The sequence below is a fragment of the Hippopotamus amphibius genome, chromosome 5, assembly GCF_030028045.1.
Source record: "Hippopotamus amphibius kiboko isolate mHipAmp2 chromosome 5, mHipAmp2.hap2, whole genome shotgun sequence".
NCBI lineage: Eukaryota > Metazoa > Chordata > Mammalia > Artiodactyla > Hippopotamidae > Hippopotamus > Hippopotamus amphibius.
Window position 1 is genome coordinate 53983938 of NC_080190.1, and position 16786 is coordinate 54000723.

General features: G+C 37.6%; 1 protein-coding gene across 3 annotated transcripts in view; it reads right to left on the reverse strand.

Annotated features, from left to right (window-relative positions):
• CCSER2 (coiled-coil serine rich protein 2) overlaps window positions 1-16786 on the reverse strand; it is a 155258-nt gene that overhangs the window by 84756 nt on the left and 53716 nt on the right. For all 3 annotated transcript variants that reach the window (XM_057735102.1, XM_057735103.1, XM_057735104.1), the window contains one exon: window positions 5190-5280. In XM_057735102.1, the coding sequence (XP_057591085.1) occupies window positions 5190-5280 (91 nt within the window). The remainder of the gene's footprint in view (window positions 1-5189; window positions 5281-16786) is intronic.

Consider the following 16786-nt stretch of genomic DNA (forward strand, 5'->3'; position numbering starts at 1 on the left):
CTGATGTGATAAGGAACAAAACCTGACACCAAAAGTAACCTAGGTTATTTCTGACAACTTGAAGTCCTAAGAAGATAATGGCTGACATAGGTAGTATTTCTATCTAGGACTAACAATTGTCTATGAAGATAGCAGTAAGAAATTATACATCACGAGGTCTGGAATAAATGTGTCGTGCAGCTTTTACAACCTGAACAAGAAAGCTTAAGTGAAATTTGTCTTGAAAGAAGAAAAGCTCACGTTTAAAAAAAATATCATTAACTTGTTATTACTAAACACCATTAGTACTGAAAAAGAAAGATAAATTTCCAGAAGAAAATACAATAGTTGGAAAGTGGTCAAGGATAATACTACTGACTTCATATGACTATATCTCAATAAAATGTTTAGCAAAAATGTGGCCTTAGGAAATATATTAATAACATGAAGTGTAATTTAATAGGTATCATAACTCAGTGGGGTAGGATTCAGGAAGTAATTAGGACATCTTTTTCAACAGACAAAAGTTTAAAACAGAACGAGTAGAAGAAAGCACATCTAAGAAAATATACACTATGGAAATTTCATAAACCTGAGGATGGCATCATGAATGTGTCAAATGCTAGGCTTTAATCTGTAGACAATCAGTGACCATTAGAAGTTTCTGAGCAAGAGAATAAAACAATACAACTATGCCTTTAATAGAACACCACTGTTCATTCGAGAGACCCTTTAGAATAAAAAGGGAGCAAATCCCAAATACACACTGGTCCGCTAAAAGAAATTCAGATTCCAAAATTGTTTCCTTAAGAGATTTCTTGACCAAGGTAAAAGAAAAATATAAAAGAAAACAATCTCTCTTTTTAGATCCTCCCAAATTGCTACTCAGATCTAAAATCCTTTTTCCTTTTATTCCTCTTCCCTCATTCTATGTTCAGTTTCCCTCTGCCCCATCTCTCCTTTTGACCTCTTTCGCTACCCCTCAAGGTGGCCAGAAACCTTAAAAGCTCTATACCTCTTAAAATTCCCCTTCAGAAGAGGGAAAATCCCCTAAGGTTGATTTTTAAATCTGGTCTCATTCTGAGCTGAGAGCCACAGCTACAGATTTTCTAAGGTCTACACAGGATTGCGAGAAATTTCCAGAAGAACCTAGGAATTGATAATCCAGGGCCTCCAGATGCATACCAATTAGCTCCTACATTAGAGGGAACTGCAGGTACAAAAATACAGAATGGAAAAAGAACAGTAAAAAACTAAAGTGGACTTAAGAACCCATGATTGATTATGCAGAGAAGGGAAGTTTTTCTCAACTCAGAGTCTGAAAATAAAACTGACAAGACAGATTAATGGGAGAAAAGCATACAAATTTATTTAGTATGTGACATGGGAAATGAAGATCCAAAGAAACAGTTAGACATGTGTATTTTTATGCTAGGCTTGATGAAGAGTAGACAGTTAAGGAGAAATGTGACAGGTTAAGGAATATGAGATGAGTGTGGTAAACTAGGGGAAACTTAGCAAGATCTGTTTATTAGGATCTTCTTGGTCTAACTTTGTCTTCAGAAAAGTTAGACCAAGTTGTATTGTTTTATTCTCTTGCTCCTTTCCTCTAGGTATGCGGGAAGGCACCTCTTACATGAGGGTTTTATGACCTATTTCAGGGAAGATGGGTGAGAGGGGAAGGAAGTCAGAGTGGTTTTTATGTATCTGCATTGTTCTCAAACTCCTTCAGCTTGAAATATTCAATATGCCAAGGTGCCATATTCTGGGGTCGTGTGTCCTGAACTCCATCAATTATAGAGGAAATCAGAAGAAGGTAGAAAAGGACTTTCAGAGGCTGTCAATAAAGTCTTTTCTGTGAACATAGATGGGGCTCTGATTCAGTTCTACAAGCAAAGAAAGAATAAATCCACTACAGATTTCACAGATAGACTAACACCATCAGACAGCATTCAGGAATAGATTCTGAAAGAGATGTGACCTCATCTCCCTCCTCACTTTCTGTTAAAGATTTTAAGGCAGAAATAGGGTAAATAGCCTCATTGCCAGACCTCCAATGCTTGGAAAGATGCTTAGAAAAAAGCAGAATAAGACTCAGAATAAAATGATATCCTCCACATATAACAACTAGATGCCTTCACCCCAGTAAATTAAACACTAGAGGAAGGAGTCTCTGGATACACTTATAGATACTATAAACAGCAGGGCATTGAAAAAAGAAGTGTCTTGCATTGCCTAAGAAATAAAAGAGAAAAAATAAGTGGGTGATTAATCAAAGTGTTCTGGGGGGAAAATTAAGCACCAATTTCTGATTTTACCCTTAAACCCAAAGACAAATTTTTCTAAAAGGTAAAGGACAACACTGCAAATATATTATTGATATAGGCACTATAATATCAACTTTAAACCTTCTGACCACTATATAACCTCCCCTTCAATGTCACTAAACCACCCAGTGTAGCTCTCTCCAATAACTCAGACAGTTCCCGAATCTTTGCCCATAACTGTCCAAGAAACATTTGACCTACAAACATTCTTTCCTTGTCTGTGTTACCACATAGGCTATCTTAACAGGTATACAAATGCAACTGCCAGATAAATATTCTCTCCATGGCTGTTTCCTTGAAATCCCAGAAAACTTCCCTATTCATAATAAACTCACAGCAAACTTGTGTCCAAATCAAACCCAAACTGAAGATCTCAACAAAGTGCCAGTCTTCTTGTTGACAAAAATCCCACTGATGTTGACAGAATTAGCGGGGCTGAACCCATCAAATCCAGAGTGATCCATCTAAAACTCTACCCAAATTTGCATAACAGCTTCAAAAATCAGAAGCTAAAGGGAACTAAAACCAACAGTCAAAGTATATTAGAGACTCCTTAAACCTTGTACCCGTCCTTGTAACATTCCTCTCCTCCCAATAACAAAACACAGTGGCAGTGGGTATGGTCACTCAGGACCTCAGACCTATAAAGAGAATAGTCATCCCCTCCTTTCCAGTAGTACCAAATCTAAATACTGTTTTACCTTTGGTGCCACTGAAGGCTACATATTTTAGATCCAGCTTCTGCTTTCTTCAGTGTTCAATTAGTTCAAAATAATCATACTTGTCTGCTTTCTCCTAGGAAAATCTATAATATATGTGAGATGTTATATACCTCAGGAGTTCCCTCCTACATTTCACAAGCCCCCAACCAAGACCTCAAAAACTTTGAATGTTCTTGTGATTCTACTTTTACCTAATATATGGATATCTTTTTGTTGTGCTCTAAAGATGAGGCAGGCTCTAAGACCAATGCCACTATTTCCTGGTTTAGCTCAGGTTTTCAAAGAGAAGTTGTTATAGTTCTGTCAAAATAAAATGCATTATCTAGAATGTAATTTATTCCACAGAGGTAAATCTTTCATTCCTTACTACTAGTCCTTAAAACTTCACATTAAGTCTCCTGGATCATAAAGTCTCATTCCCCGCCCCACCCCACCCCCACCCCCAATAATCATTAACGGTTTATGTTTTTCCTCTGTGTTCTAAAATATTTTTCCGCTTGATCTTTCAGGCCACTAATTCAGATTTCAACAGTAGCTATGCTTTCTGTCATGGATTGAACTGTTCTGTTGGGAAATCCTCTTTTATAATGAGCTCCAGAAAGCACTGTGCTGCAATTTAATCTCTCTAAATGCTCTCATTATTATCTCTTTCGGCCACGCTAATCCCCAGAGTTCTGCTGTTTTCCCTGTTCCTCTTCCTGGGTAGTGGCTATGATTTTTCTTTCTCAGTTGACTAGAACTTACCACTGATTGCTAGAGTCTCCCAAGTGACAACAGAAACACAGGAAGATGCAAGTGTCTACCCCTGTGGTAGAGAAGATACTGTTCTCAGCTCAACACTCTGTCCTTCAATAGACTTATACATCCAACGTCTTCTTCCGTAGAGATTCGCACTGTGAATAGAGTATACTTCCCAGTCACACTGGTCTTAGGCTTGACCATGTAACTTGCTTTGGCCAACAGAATATGCGTAGAATGAACAGTGTGCTGGTTCTAAGCAAAGACTTTAATAGATACTATACACGTTTCTGCTCACCCTGTTATCCTTCTGCCATCTGCCATGAGCAAAACCTGCACCAAGGAGTCCTGGTTTCAAAATGAAGAAGCAAGGAGTAGACCTGAAATCATCCCACAGCCTGAGCTGTCCCAGCTAATCCAAAGATCCATAAATGTTTATTTTGAAAGCCACTGAGATTCTGAGAGTTATTATTATACAGCATCTTGGCAGGAGGGGGAAAAGAAGAAAAAACAAAACAAAAAAACCAAAAAACTCTGACCAATATGACAAAAGTGAACAGCAGCAAGCAGGCTCCTAGTACCTCAATGAAGCACTAGAACAACCAATCACCCTCTCTGAAATATCCTCGCATTTGTCTAGCATCATGTATAAAAAGAACTTCACTACCCTTTTAGTTTGTCCCTGACCCCTGGAAGGCCTAAGAAACCTGGCAATTGTTGACTGACAGGGAATCTGCAGCTCTCTGAGATTCTTCTTCCCAGGAGGATCCTCATTTCAACCCTTATCCCAGGGGCTTCCTAGCCTGGTCTCTGGTTCTTGACAAGTCTTTAAGACAGAAAATCGTACAAATGCTATGGCAGTGGGGGCAAGAACACCCAGGCCCCTTTCACACATGAATTATCTAAAGACCCACTCCAGCAGTTACTGGGATCCAGAGATGCAGACAGACCAGATTTGGTAGTAAAAAGGATAGAATGATTCATTCAGGTCACCATTTTCCCAGAATTGATTTTTAAAAGATATTTATTAACTTAATGGTTTTTGCTGCTATTTTACAAATCAAATGATATCTCTTTTTCTCTAAATTTATGTTTTTCTTAAAATCAAAATGAAACAAAGGGAGAAAAAACTGGATATGTACAAAGGAAAAAAAGGGACAAATCTTATCTACCAGTTACTTTATGATATAGGTATACAATCTTATTGGATCATACAGAGTTATATCTAAGACCCACAGAGTCAGGTTTTAAACATTTAAATAATTTTGCAAATAAACCTATTGAACATCACTTAATTCAGATTCTCAGTCTGAAAAGGCTACTTCCATAGAGATTACGAAGTCTGTAAATAACAAATAACAAATTAGATATAGTCAGGCAGCTCAACTATATACTTCTGGAGGTTCAATATTGTCCCCCCTACCATTTTCAAGAGGTGCATCTTCAGGCAGATCCACATCAAGCATAAGGTCATCATCCTCAAGGTCACATGATTCAAGATTATTCAGAATATCCTGTGAACAAAAACAGAAAAAATGCTATAACCTAGCTCAGTGTGATCATTTTTGAACATCACTATATGAGAATCTGATTTTACTCAATGTTTGCGTGGTTAAGAATAGATTTTAAAGGTAACATTTATAAAAACAGATTCAACTGGTTACTTGGTTAAGCTATTTGTGACACCCTTTTCCTAGTCTTCTTCCCACAAATAAAAAGTAGATTTTTATTTGTAATTTTAAAAACTTACACAGTGCTCACTATCTGCAAGATATTGTTCTAAGCACTTTACAGATATTGATTTCTTTAGTATTCACTATGATTTAATGACTAGTATAATCTCCATATTACACATGATGAAACCAATGTACAGAAAACTTAAATCCCTGGCCAAAAAACAGAATGTGAACAACAGGACGTCTATCTCCCAAGTCCATGCTTGTAACAACTTCCCTGATAACAGGAATAATCAAAAATAGTAAACAACCTCACAAGATGTATTCATATTTGGTGTGGCGGTGGTGTTTTATTATCTCTAGGGATTTGACTACTATGTAAAATAATGAAATAAGTCTTTAATGATGCAATTATTCCATTTCCTTTCCTGAGCCAAACACCACTGCTACTACTTTCAGCACCACTATCACTTCCTTGGTTTACCTTAACTTTGTTCTTTTTCTACAGTAGGACTGGACTACTCAAATTAGTTATAAGCAGTCCCTCCTGGGTTCTATTTGCAATTTTGTTAGCTATTATCTATCCTTAGAAAAGTAGTGTTTTGCTTTAGAAGACTCTTATTCTTGGACCACCTAGGTGGAGCAGTGGTTAAGAATCCGCCTGCTGATGCAGGGGACACAGGTTCAAGCCCTGCTCTGGGAAGATTCCACATGCTGCAGAGCAACTAAGCCCGTGCACCACAATTATTGAGCCTGTGCTCTAAAGCCCGTGAGCCACAACTATTGAGCCCATGTGCCGCAACTATTGAAGCCCACACGCCTAGAGCCTGTGCTCAGCAACAAGAGAAGCCACTACAATGAGGAGCCCATACACCACAATGAAGAGTAGCCCCCGCTCACATCAACTAGAGAAAGCCCGTGTGCAGCAATGAAGACCCAACGCAGCCAATAAATAAATACAATTAAAAAAAAAATCTAGAAGACTCTTATTCTTAAGTCTAAACAATTAAATGAACAAAAGCTAAGTTTAAGGTAATGAACTCAGTTTGACCTATAGCCCACTAGTGAATCCCTCCAATACAAGAACTGATCCAATACTGCAAGATCCTGCCTTAGTATATATAAGTAAAAAGATCACAAATTCACAATTCTTTAAACGGGACTGAGAGATTACGGCCTTGAAAAACTCTCACAGAAAGGAATATCTACTTTATTACAGATAATATGAATAAAATTAGAAGTCTTCCCTATATTGACTATTCCATACAAATCTTTCCAACTTTGCATTGGGCCTTCCTTCCAGGATCCACTGAGAACTAAGAGTAACTGGAATAATTGTTATTATTTAAAATGCAGGGCCTTCCTAGGTGGCACAGTGGTTAAGAATCCGCCTGCCAATGCAGGGGACACGGGTTCGAGCCCTGTTCCAGGAAGATCCCACATGCCGCGGGGCAACTAAGCCCATGTGCCACAACTATTAAGCCTGCACTTTAGAGCCCGTGAGTCACAACTATTGTGCCCATGTGCCACAACTACTGAAGCCCATGCGCCTAGAGCCCATGCTCTGCAACAAGAGAAGCCAGGGCAATGAGAAGCCCTTGCTTGCGCACCACAACAAAGAGTAACCCCTGCTCTCCGCAACTAGAGAAAACCCGCATGCAGCAACGAAGACCCAACAAGCCAATGAATAAATAAATTTATTTTTAAAAAAAGGAAGAAAAAAAAACTGCATCATTATTTAAACTTGGCATAAGAAAAAGGTATTTCGCAGAACCTCTTTCTATTATGAAATATATGCTGTCCTTAATACAGTCTTCCTAAAAAATTAAGGAAAAAAATGAATATGGGGGAAAAAAATTGGCAAGGGCCATATAATATACAATTCACAAAATAAATGTAAAATAAACAGCCAATAAATACAATGTAGGAAAGAATGCTAACACACCAATGTGGATTTATCATGATTTAGAGAAATCTGGTATTCATCTATACTCCAGATAGGATTAGATTCATACAAACCTTCTGGAGGCCAATTTGTTAAAATTCACCTAAAACCTTTTTTAAAAAGGTAAATTCTTCCCTCCTAAGAATTTATCCCTTAGAAATAGACAATAGACAAATGCAAAAAATATACATATAAGCGTGGTTATCTTAGCATTGGACAGAATGGAAAAAAAAGTAGAAATGAGCTAAATACCCAACAACAGAAAAATGGTTAAGCAGGAAGTATGATATAGTCATACAACAGAATATTATGTTGTTCTTAAAAAAAAAGATAATAAAATATATTTACAGACATGGAAAGATGTTAATTGGGGAAAAATACAGACTAGTTTGCTTCCAGTCTTTTGCTCTTATAAATAATGTTTTAATGAATCCCTATACATCAACATTAAACTGAAATAAATGAATCTGTATATCAAGTTAATGGCATAACACTCAGAGAGAAACTATTTCAAGTGCGGGAAAAAAATCCTCAAACTATTTTCAGCAGCTGTATTACAGATGGTAATAATGGTGTTGTTATTCTGAGACTTGTGTATATATGGGTATAATTGAGTTATACTGGTATTTGTTGAAAAATGGATTCTTATCTTAGGAAAAAGAAAATAAAGAGGTAAAAAACAATGAAATTAAGGAAATATTCTATGCTATGTTCCTGAGTATAAGTGAGAAGTATCAGTATGAACACAAGATGTTCTTCATCTTAAAAGAAAAAATACATTTCTTCCACTGAAAGGCCTACATTTTAAACTGGAACAAAAAAATCACACCTCCAAAACAGCATATACAGAATTATCCATTTTATGAAAAAAGCACTGTATGATATGCACAGGAAAAAATTTGGAAGAAAACAGATTAACTATTTTAGGATTATGAGATTTTTCTTCTCGCTCTCTTTTTTTTTTTTTTTTTGATTAGAGTACCTGTATTTTCTCATTTTCTGCAATAAGTATCATAACATATAATTTTATTCCTAAAATCATATTTTCTATTAAAAACATTTGGCTATTTGTATGAACATGTGTGAAACAAGATGATGTTGGGCATCCCAGGCCAAATCTGACAACTAAAGACACAGCAAAGAATCAAAGGCAATAGAACCTCATTTTCTAAGTCCAAAGTAGGGCTTGCTGAGATGCACCAGTCAGCAAAAGCAGCACTGCCACCACTGCCAAAAAAGTGTTCAACTTTTAATAACTAACGAAACTCTACATTTGTTTTGTATGGTTTTCTGTAGGTTTCATTTTGTAACAAAGATTTAAAAACACAGTCTTAGGGAATGGGAATAAGCCTGTTGTAATGAATGTAAAAGTGGTAAAAAAAAAAAAACTGTATCACTCTGAGAAGTTACTAAGAAAGCGTAATGGAAAAGGAAGGGGGACACACTTAGCAACAGTTACAGGAAGGGAAAACCATCCATATCTATGCTCCAAGTTAACACTCATCAATAAATCACTACATATGATGTTTCAGAAATTTATCTAGACACAGGGAAAGATGCTCTGTAAAATGGTGGGGAGAAGCAATTATATATGTACAATATGACTCCATCTTTACTGCTGAAAAATACATTTAAATATTTGAATGGTGATAAACCAAGGAATTGTTATGATTTTCCACTATATGAGACATGTGCTTATGCTCTTTGTATTCTTTTCAATTTTGATTTTTTTACACTTTTTTTTGATTTTGTAATAAGGACATGCTACTTTTATAATAAGCAAAACTTCACGCTGAAAAAAGTCAACCTCCCTTGGCAACAGCAGGAAAGTTCAAACCACACAAACCTAGCCTGCATGTGGGAATACTCAACCCAGCCCATTCTCTAACCATAATAATAACCAGAACCACCTGCCTCTTCTCTCTTCACTCAAGCCATTATGGACTAGTTTGGGTGTTTCCCCTGTTGTTCCCAGAAAGTCTCATTGTGTGAATAATAAATCTTTTCACATTGCCTTGCTACATGTGTGGCACCATCTTTCTAGACATCTAAACAAATCTGGGAGGAGGGGAGTTGATCCTAATTCCATGTGGCAACCGCAAGACACACCTTCAAAAATTCAACACACAGGCCAAGCAACCTGCAAGAGCCTGCCCTAGATAACAGTCCCAGACTCACAAGCAAATGTAAGTTCCTAATAGGACTTCTCCAGCAGCCCATGTGAGCAACAGTCTCTCTCCCTTGCCTCCCAGCGCCTGCCCCTTGTGCAACCTTAGATAAGACCACCACGGAGCTTACCAAAACACTGCACTTTTTGGTTTGAACTGACCAATCCAGCCTTAGCCCAGGAACCCCAAAGCACTCCAGCCATGGACCCTAATAATAAAAGCATGTGCCCCAGGTTCCTGCCACTCTGTCTCCCCTTGTATGGCTCCTCAAGGCATGCCATGTATTTCCCATGTGACCCCTCCAAGCATGCCATGTACTTCCTCCAGGACCTGTGAGTAATAAACTCTGTTTCAATTTCCCTTGTGGTCTTTCGTTGAACTGGGGTTCACCAGCCAACACCTTGGGGCTCCATTTAACAAATGTTAATTTAACAGAGTCACAACAACCCTCCAAGGTTACTCATCTCCCCTCAAACAGACAGTTCCTTCACAGTACGGTACAGCCCAAGTGCCATGAGGATACATCAGATGGATATGTGTCTTGGTAAATCAGAGTCAATTTAAAACAAATTCAAGTCAAGACAATCTAAGGAACAACAAATTTTGCCTCTAGAATATGAAAGAAGAGACTATCTTCTGCGTAAACAGTATGGCAAGGGCAAGGAAGCAAAAAGCATAATCTATTCCAAATGCTGGCAAAAACTTTTTTAAAAGATGAGAAGTAGGTATATTAGATTTTGCAAGCCTACAGAGAAAATCAAGTATATATTATGTAGGTAGTTATATAACCATTTAAAGTGTAACCTCTGAAAGTGTAAAAAACATTCTTAGTTTGCAGGCTGTGAAAAAACAAGTGATTGGTCAAATTTGGCTTATAGGACACAGTCTGCTGACCTGCTCCATTCAAATAACTTCGAGTAGCTCATTAACACTTTCTATGGACTGAATGTGTGTGCACCCCCAAAATTCATATGTTGAAGCTCTAATCCCAATACGAGGATATCTGGAAATAGGGCCTTCGGGAGATAATTAGGTTTAGACAAGGTCATGATGGTGGGGTCCCAATGATGGGATCAGTGTCCTTAGAGGAAGCAAAAAAGACCAGAGCACATACTCTCTCTCCCCACCATCTGAGGATTCTGTCAAAAGGTGAAGAGGGCCTTCACTAGGAACTGAATCTGCCAAACCTTGATCTAGGACTTCCAGGCTCCAAACCTAAAAAACAAATATTTGTTTGTTTAAGGCACTCAGTCTATGGTATCGTGTTATAGTAGCTGGAACTAAGACAACACTCAAACACAGAGTGTAAGAGGATGGGACAGAAGTACATCTACATCATGAACAACTATTTAAGCCATCTTAAGGAGTTTGGACTGTATTTCAGCAATAAGGGTATGACTATTGAGTTTTAAGAAGTGAAAAATTGATATCTGCATTAAAGAAACACTCTAGTTGCAGTGTAGACAATGGATTTAAATGGGAAAAAAAATAGTTTTGTAGCTACTGCAGAATTCATGTGACATATGACAGCAGCCTGATATTAATCAATGTCAGTGACAATGAAAGAATAAGCAATTATGAGATAAACGAGGAGTTAGGATCTAAAGAACCAAAGTTAACTAAGAAGTAAAGAAAGAGCCATGACTGACTCCTTGGTTCCTGGATTTAGAAACAGATGGGTGATTCCCATTCACTGAAATAAAGTATTAAATAAGGATGACCAAGGGGACTTCCCTGGTGGTGCAGTGGTTAAGAATCCGCCTGCCAATGCAGGGGACACGGGTTCAATCCCTGGTCTGAAAAGATCCCACATGTCGTGGAGAAACTAAGCCCGTGCGCCACAACTACTGAAACCCGCGTACTTAGAGCCCATGCTCCGCAACAAGAAAAGCCACCACAATGAGAACCCCACACAAGGCAATGAAGAATAGCCCCCGCTTGCCACAACCAGAGAAAGCCCAAGTGCAGCAACAAAGACCCAATGCAACCAAATATATAAATAAAAATAAATAAATAAATAAACAAACAAGTAAAACCATATTTTTTAAAAAGAATGACCAGATCTGATAGGAGATAAAAAATTAATATATAATATTAGAACCTGACAATTTTGACATGCCTGCTGCATCTTTGAGAAGACAAGTCTACCAGACAACTAAATATACAGGGGAGTGGAACTGAGCAAAGAGATTTGAGGTGTGGGAGTCACTACCACACAGATGACAACTGAAAGCTGCTGAATAATGAGTTTGACAAGAAAGACAATGCTGACTGAGAAGACTGGATTCTAATATCTGTCTTAGTTTTTCCCATAGTCATCTTTATAGAAGGTCTCTGTTTCTCCAATATCAGATTCTGGGAAGAGTTGTATCATAGATATTATTAGACCTTTCAGAAAGGATTCAGGCAAAGAGATTAGAAAAAAATTAATCTATCATCATTTTTCTTCACTAGTTTAGAAATCTGTCATCTGCACAGCCTAGGAAATGCATTATTATGGGAAGAAAGGAAGCCATGTAAGCATGGAGATTGCTTAACATGGGAAAGTGTTTCTGTTCCATGTTTGTGATGGCAGGCTCATCCTCTCACAGACAAGCCTGCATTTGTTGGGAGCCAACATCCACATACACCTGGGAGATCACCTAGCACAACCATCAGCTGGGAGTATGACAATTAAAACATAAATTTGTATACTCTCTGGCTTCCAGAGGCTTCCCACAAGCCTCACTGGAATTAAAACCCTGACTGAACACATATTAGTAGAAGTGCCATAGAACTTCCTTGGTCTCTGAGAATGCTTTTCCATTCAAAAAGAGTGAACTATGTGAAGGTGGACCAGTACTTCTTTAATGAGTTTCTCCTTCAGTAATACATTGGAGAAAGCCTAAATGTTTTTGACAAATGAAAGATACCATCACCAGTTTATATTATTACCATGCAGTAAAATTAATTTTTTTGGCATATAGTTTATGAATTTTAAAATACATATAAGTTTGTGTAAACACCAATATGATCAGGACACACAGCAATTTCTTCACCCAAAGAAACTTCCTTGTACTATCCAGTTATAATTACACCCTCTCCCACTCATCACCCCTAGCAGACAATGATCTGTTCTCCATCACTATAGTTCTGTCTTTTAAGAATGTCACATAAATGGGGGCTTCCTAGGTGGCGCAGTGGTTGAGAACCCGCCTGCTAATGCAGGGGACACGGGTTTGATCCCTGCTCCAGGAAGATCCCACATGCCACAGAGCAACTAAGCTTGTGTGCCAAAAAAAAAAAAAAAAAAAAGAATGTCACATAAATGGAATCATACAGTATGTAACCTTTTGGGACTGGCTTATTTCACTCAGCAGAATGCCTTTATGATTACTCTAAATCACTGACTATACCAAAAACTCATTACTTTTTACTACTGCATAGTATTCCAGTGCATGGATGAACCAATTTGTGAATCTATTTACTCACTGAAGGACATTTTGGTTTTTCCAGTTTTTAGTTATTATAAATGAAGCTACTATGAACATTCGTGTACAGGTTTTTGGGTGAATATAAGCTTTCATGTCTCTCAAATACCCAGGCGAGTAGGACTGTTGGGTGATATAATGAGTTTATGTTTAATTTCATAAGAAACTACTAAACCATTTCCCAGAATTGCTGTAATAATTTGCATTCCAGTTATCACTGAGACTGGCCTTTCCCATATGCCCCTCCACAGCCTGACTGCAGACTTAAAGCAGACCTTGTTCCCAGTGTGGGACTCTGCTACCTGGTTTCAAATGGCACAGTGGCAACTTTATTCACAAAATATTATGTTTGTCTACTCTAACCTCTCTGGAGTTACCCGAGTGACTAACACAAAGTACTTGTCTTTGTTTTGCCCAACTTGGAATTCACTCAGGCAGTAAAGCTGTGGGCATTTCTCAGAAACACTGTAAATCAAACAATCAATCCACAATCACCCTGGGGCAAAAGATCATAGTTGAGACACAGGACAGAATACTAAAAGACTGAGAAAAAAGGCTGGGAGAGAATTTCTTTGGGAAATTAGGTTTCAACAGTGTCATGTATGTTGGCAATTTAGAAAGCCACAAAAATGCGCAGGGCAGAATGTATCCTCAGTAAAGACCTAAGAAAGTCCAAAGCTTTCACCTCTGGCTGACCTCTAGGCCCAGAAAAAGTAGCAAGTGAAAGCTAAGACAGAATTGTAAATGGTCAGGCTAAGTATTGAAGGATAGAGCCAATATGCAGACAGACATTGAAAGGGTGTTTTGTTTTGTTTTTTTAATTTTGTCTGTAAGATCTTTTAATTCTCCTTCCTTTTAATAATTCTTTGTTCTTTCTCTGCCTACTTCTCTTCTTCTCTCCCTTATTCCCTTCCTCTTACTCTCACTCTTCCTCTCTCCCTTTTTTCTTTTCTTTTTATTTACCATCTGACATTCAAGGAAATCTCTGCATAAAACACTAAATAAACACAAGCTAAAGTTAACACACACGTCATAGACCACACACGACAAGAAGAAAAAAAAAAAACAAACAGCTATAGCCTAGAAAAAATAACAAAAACAAACCCTAAGAATGATGAAGGTTATGATTTCCAGTGTTGCTATAGTGATACTTAAAACCACTAGTTTTCAACAAAACCTTAGGGATATGGAAAGAAAGTATCATCCAGACACAGGAAAAAAAAACAAAAATTAACAGAAATGATCCCTGAGGAAGCCCAAGCACCAAACTTAATAGACAAAGGCTTTAAATCAACTATCTTAAATATCCTCAAACCTCAGGCAAAGTGCATCTAACTAAGCACATAATATCAGTGAAGGTATAGAACATAAAAGAATGGAAAATAAAAATTCTGGAGGTGAAAGTATAACAATTTAAGTGAAAAACTTCTAAATACATAAAACAAATATTAACAAACAAAAGGAGAAATTGACAGTGACACAGTAATAGTGGAAGACTTCAGAACCCCACTTGCATCAATAGACAGATCATCCAGACAGAAAATCAACAAGGAAACACTGGCCTTAAAGACTGCATTAGACTCATCGAAAATAGCTATCTACAGGACATTCCATCCAAAACCGCAAAAGACACATTCTTTTCAAGTGCACATTAAACATTCTCCAGGATAGATCATATACTAGGCCACAAAACTAGCCTCAATAAATTTAAGAAAACTGAAATCACATCAAGCATTTTTACCACCACAACACTATGACACTAGAAATCAACTACAAGAAAAAAAACTGAAAAAGACACAAACACATGGAAGCTAAAGAATATACTACTAAACAAGCCCTGGGTCACAGACGAAATCAAAGAAAACAAAAACAAAAACCTGGAGACAAAAGAAAATGGAAACACAATGCTCCAAAAACTATGGGATGTAGCAAAGGCAGTTCTAGGAAGGAAATTTATAGCAATACAAGAAAAAATCCTCAACAAAATACTAGCAAGCCAAATTCAACAGTATATTAAAAGGATCATACACCTTCATCAGGTGGGATTTATGCGAGGGATGCAAAGATGGTTCAATATTTGCAAATTGAACAATGTGATACAACACATTAACAAAGTGAAGAATAAAAACCATATGGTTGGGCTTCCCCGGGGGCACAGTGGTTAACAATCTGCCTGCCAATGCAGAAGACATGGGTTTGAGCCCTGGTCCAGGAAGATCCCACATGTCACGGAGCAACTAAGCCCGTGCAACACAACTGCTGAGCCTTTGCTCTAAAGCCCACGAGCCACAACTACTTAGCCCAATGCATCACAACTACTGAAGCCTTTGTGCCTAGAGCCCATGCTCTGCAACAAGAGAAGCCACCACGATGAGAAGCCCATGCACCAAAACAAAGAGTAGGCCCCACTCTCTGCAACTAGAGAAAGCCTGCATGCAGTAACAGAGACCCAATGCAGCCAATAAGTTGAACAAATATATAAATAAATTTATAAACAAAACAAAGCATATGGTCATCTCAATAGATGCAGAAAAAGCTTTTGACAAAATTCAACATCCATTTATGACAAAAACTTTCCAGAAAGTGTGTATAGAGAGAACATATCTCATCATAATAAAGACCATATATGACAAGCCTAAAGCTTACACCATACTCAGTAGTGAAGAGTTGAAAGCATTTCCTCTAAGATCAGGAACAAGAGAAAGATGCCCATTCTTGCCACTTTTGTTCAACATAGTATTATAAGTCCCAGACACAGCAGTCAGACAAGAAAAAGAAATAATAAATGGAAATCAAATTGGAAATTAAGAACTAAAACTGTCACTGTTAGCAGATGACACAATCTATATATAGAAAATTCTAAGGACATCACCAAAAAACTTAGAATAATGAATTCATTGAAGTGTTAGGATATAAAATTGATATACAGAAATCTGTTGCATTTCTATACTCTAACAACAAACTATCATAAAGAGAAATTAAGAAAACAATCCCATTTACAACTGCATCAAAAATAATAAAATACATGGGGATAAGAACTTCTCTGGTGGCTCAGTGGTTAACAATCCACCTGCCAATGCAGGGCACAAGGGTTCGATCCCTGGCCCAGGAAGATCCCACATGCCGTGGAGCAACTAAGCCCATGGGCCACAATGACTAAGCCTGTGCTCTAGAGCCCGTGAGCCACAACTACTGAGCCCACCTGCCACAACTATTGAAGACTACATGCCGAGAGCCCACGCTCTGCAACAAGAGTAACCCCCGCTCATCGTAACTAGAGAAAAGCCCAAGCACAGCAACAGACCCAATGCAGCCAATAAATTAATTAATTAATTAATTTTAAAAAATACATGGGAATAAGACTTTTACTCTGAAAACTGCAAGACAATGAAGAAAGAAACTGAACATATCTTTCCAAACAAATGGAAAGATATATGTACTCATGGACTGGAAGAATAATATTGTTAAAATAATTGTAACTACCCCAGGCAATCTACAGATTGAATGCAACACCTATCAAAATACCAATGGCATTTTTCATAGAACTAGAAGATATAATTCTAAAATTTGTGTGGAAACACAAAAGACCCTGAGTCTTCATGACTTTGGCAATAAATTCTTAGGTATGACATTTTGGATTCAACATAATTAAAAACTTTTGTTTATCAAAGGACATTATCAATAAAGTGAAAAGACAACCTACAGAATGAAAGAAAATACTTGCAAATCATATCTAATAAGATTCTAGTGTCCAGGATATA